The following is a 2,500-nucleotide window of genomic DNA, read 5'->3' as shown; positions in this document are numbered from 1 at the left end:
CGTGGCTCGGAGGCGGAGGAGGCTCCGGCCCGAGCTCGGGCGTTTGGGCGGCCGGCGCGGTGGCTCCTCGGCGGCCGGCGACAGCGACCCGTCCTCGGGACGGTCGAGCCGGTTGTCAGGAGCCACCTGGCGGCCGCTTTTATATTGTCCCTCCCCTCCGGAGCTTCGGCGAGACCTTCAGGAGGATGGTGACTCAGCCGCCGGGCCCGAGGCAGTGCTCTCAGAGACGGGCTATGCTGGCGGTGACAGTCCCGGTGACACCGAGGCCTAGGGACGTCCTGCTGTCGCCGGAGATTGGTTCTCTAGGTATCTGAGGAGGGTGACCGTCGCGGCGCTCCAGATCCGGGCTCTGGGGTGGCCTGGCCGGGTCGACCAGCATCTCCCCGTGCCCCTCCGGCCGTGGAGACGGACCGGCCGGCCCCTACCTGGGCCGGACCGCCGAGGTGGGCAGGGAGAGGGTCTTCCCTGCCCGGAGCGCCTGGACTCGGACTCGGCGGTCCTGCCTCCTCCCGGGTCGCCCTCAGGAGCGTTTGCTTCGCCCTCGGCCCCGCTCCGGGGGTGGGGACCGGCCCGGACTGTGGCGTGGAGGTCGGCGGAGGGCGCGGCTGGGTCCGGGCCCTCGGGTTCTCTCTGACCGAGGTGTTTTCCGCGTCGCACTCCGGAGGTGGGGACCCGCCCGCCGGAGTCGTGAGGGGTGACCCGGAGAGGACGGCCGGCGCGGGCGCGTGTGCGGCCCCCCGGTGGGGTCCGGTCGCCTGAGGCGTCTCCCGGCACGCATGCCTTTTCTTTTCTCAAAGTCCCGATAGGTCCGGAGACGTGGATGGACCGGGCCCTGCTTCCGCGGGTGGCCGGGGAGGGCGCGCTCGACCGTTCAGCGTGCCCTCGTGGGTCTCGGTCGTTGGACGCGACTTTTTCGCACCCCTCCCCAACTCCCTGAATCCCGGTCAGTCAGGAGGTGGGTGGGGACCGGCTCGAGCCGTCCTGGGTGCCCTGTGTAGGACGGTCTGGGCCCCGGGCGTGGGCCCTGGTCGGGGCCCGCTCGTCTTGTTGGAGGCGCCCCGCTGACGGTTCTTTCTTCTTTTTTCTTTATGCACGTCGAAGTCAAATCCCCGTCCGGAGACTCGGACGGACCGGTACGCCTACCCGTGTGGGCGAAGCGGGGAGGGAGTCTCCGGCCAGCTCCCTCTCCCTTGGCGTCCGCGCCCCCACTTTTGCCACCACGCGGCCCCCTCTCCCCCCCCCCCCAAGTCGACCAGATGGCCCCCGAGAGCTCCAGACCTGATGTTCATGGGGTAGTGCTGGGGACAGGTGGCCGGGTCAAGGTTCCGGGGTCCCTCCCTGCGAGTCATAGATGGGCCCCGCTGTCGTCTGCTGTCATTTTGTCGCCCAAAATAGGTCTTTTTTGCCACCAGGTAAGTGCTGACACGGTCCCCTTTGGTGTCTGCCGCCGAGGACTTTGGGTCTCTGGATGCACGCGGGGCTCCGGGCCTGTGGGCCGCCAGCTGGCGCCTGGTTCTGCCTTTGCCGCTGGAGCCGCCTGCCTGGGCCTGTGCGCCGGCTCCTGTGTGGCGTGTCTGGCCGACCCAGCTCGTGGTGCCGCGTCTGGGCGACCCGAGGGCGGTGGGGCGAGGCGGTGGGGGTCTTTGGCCCTGTGCTCCCCGCTGCGGGCACCCGGTGGCGGCTGGGACGACCCCTGCCCTGTAGGCTCCGTGCCACGTGTCAGCTGTTCTCCTCCTGGGGTCGTTGGCTGCTCTCGCCTGAGGTGTGAGGTTGTGGGCAGGCGGGGGGGAGGTTGTCGGCGAGGCTTAAAGCGGGCCCCTCCGGTGACTGTCCTCGCCTGTGCCTTTCCCCCCCCCCCCCCCACCTTGGCTCAACTGATTGATGTGGTGTGGTTGTGCTCTCCCGGGCCGGGCCTAAGCCGTGCCGGACGAGGGACGGGTGTTCCCAGTGAACGTGTCCGCTCTTCTCGGTCTGTCCACGGGGCCCCTCGCCTGTCTTTTCCCCCTTGCCCCTCGGGCAGGGTGAGGAAGGCAGGGGTTGGCGTGTGGCCTCCGGCCCTGACCTTCGGTCTCCCGTCCCCCGCCTTGGGGTGCCTAGTGGGGGCCGTTGGGCTTTGGACACAGCAGATGCGCTTGCTTCGCCTTCCTGGCGTGTGCCCCGCGAGCGGCACTCCCTGCGGTGGGGAGGGCTGTGCCGCTGCCATGCCGCGTGCCCGTGCTTGGGTGTGTGAGCATGCCTCGTTGGACCCTCGGTGGTGCCCCTGGAGTGCTCAGGTCGTCCCTCAGGTGCCCGAGGCCGAGTGGTGGTGTCGTTTTCCCTTAACCCTGTGTCCTCCTTGGGTCCCCGCCGCGGTGGTGTGCGTGTGTCCCATGGGGGGGGTCGAGACGGTAAGAGAAGCATTGCGTGCTCCCCTCGTCGTGGCGGCTGACGGATGAGGCCTTGCAGGGGGCCCTGACCGCGCACATGCTCCTGTGTGGTGGTCCGCTTACCTATGCCGCAG

General features: G+C 69.6%; 1 protein-coding gene across 1 annotated transcript in view; it reads right to left on the bottom strand.

Moving 5' to 3' along the window:
• Positions 1-2,485: 2,485 nt before the first annotated feature.
• LOC122437888 (collagen alpha-1(I) chain-like) overlaps positions 2,486-2,500 on the bottom strand; it is a 2,033-nt gene continuing 2,018 nt past the window's right edge. The window contains exon 4 of the mRNA XM_043462365.1: positions 2,486-2,500. This exon is cut by the window's right edge and continues 788 nt beyond it. Coding sequence (XP_043318300.1) covers positions 2,486-2,500 — 15 coding nt within the window.

Source organism: Cervus canadensis, chromosome 3 (genome assembly GCF_019320065.1).
Source record: "Cervus canadensis isolate Bull #8, Minnesota chromosome 3, ASM1932006v1, whole genome shotgun sequence".
Lineage (NCBI taxonomy): Eukaryota > Metazoa > Chordata > Mammalia > Artiodactyla > Cervidae > Cervus > Cervus canadensis.
This window is presented reverse-complemented; position numbering and strand designations above follow the sequence as displayed.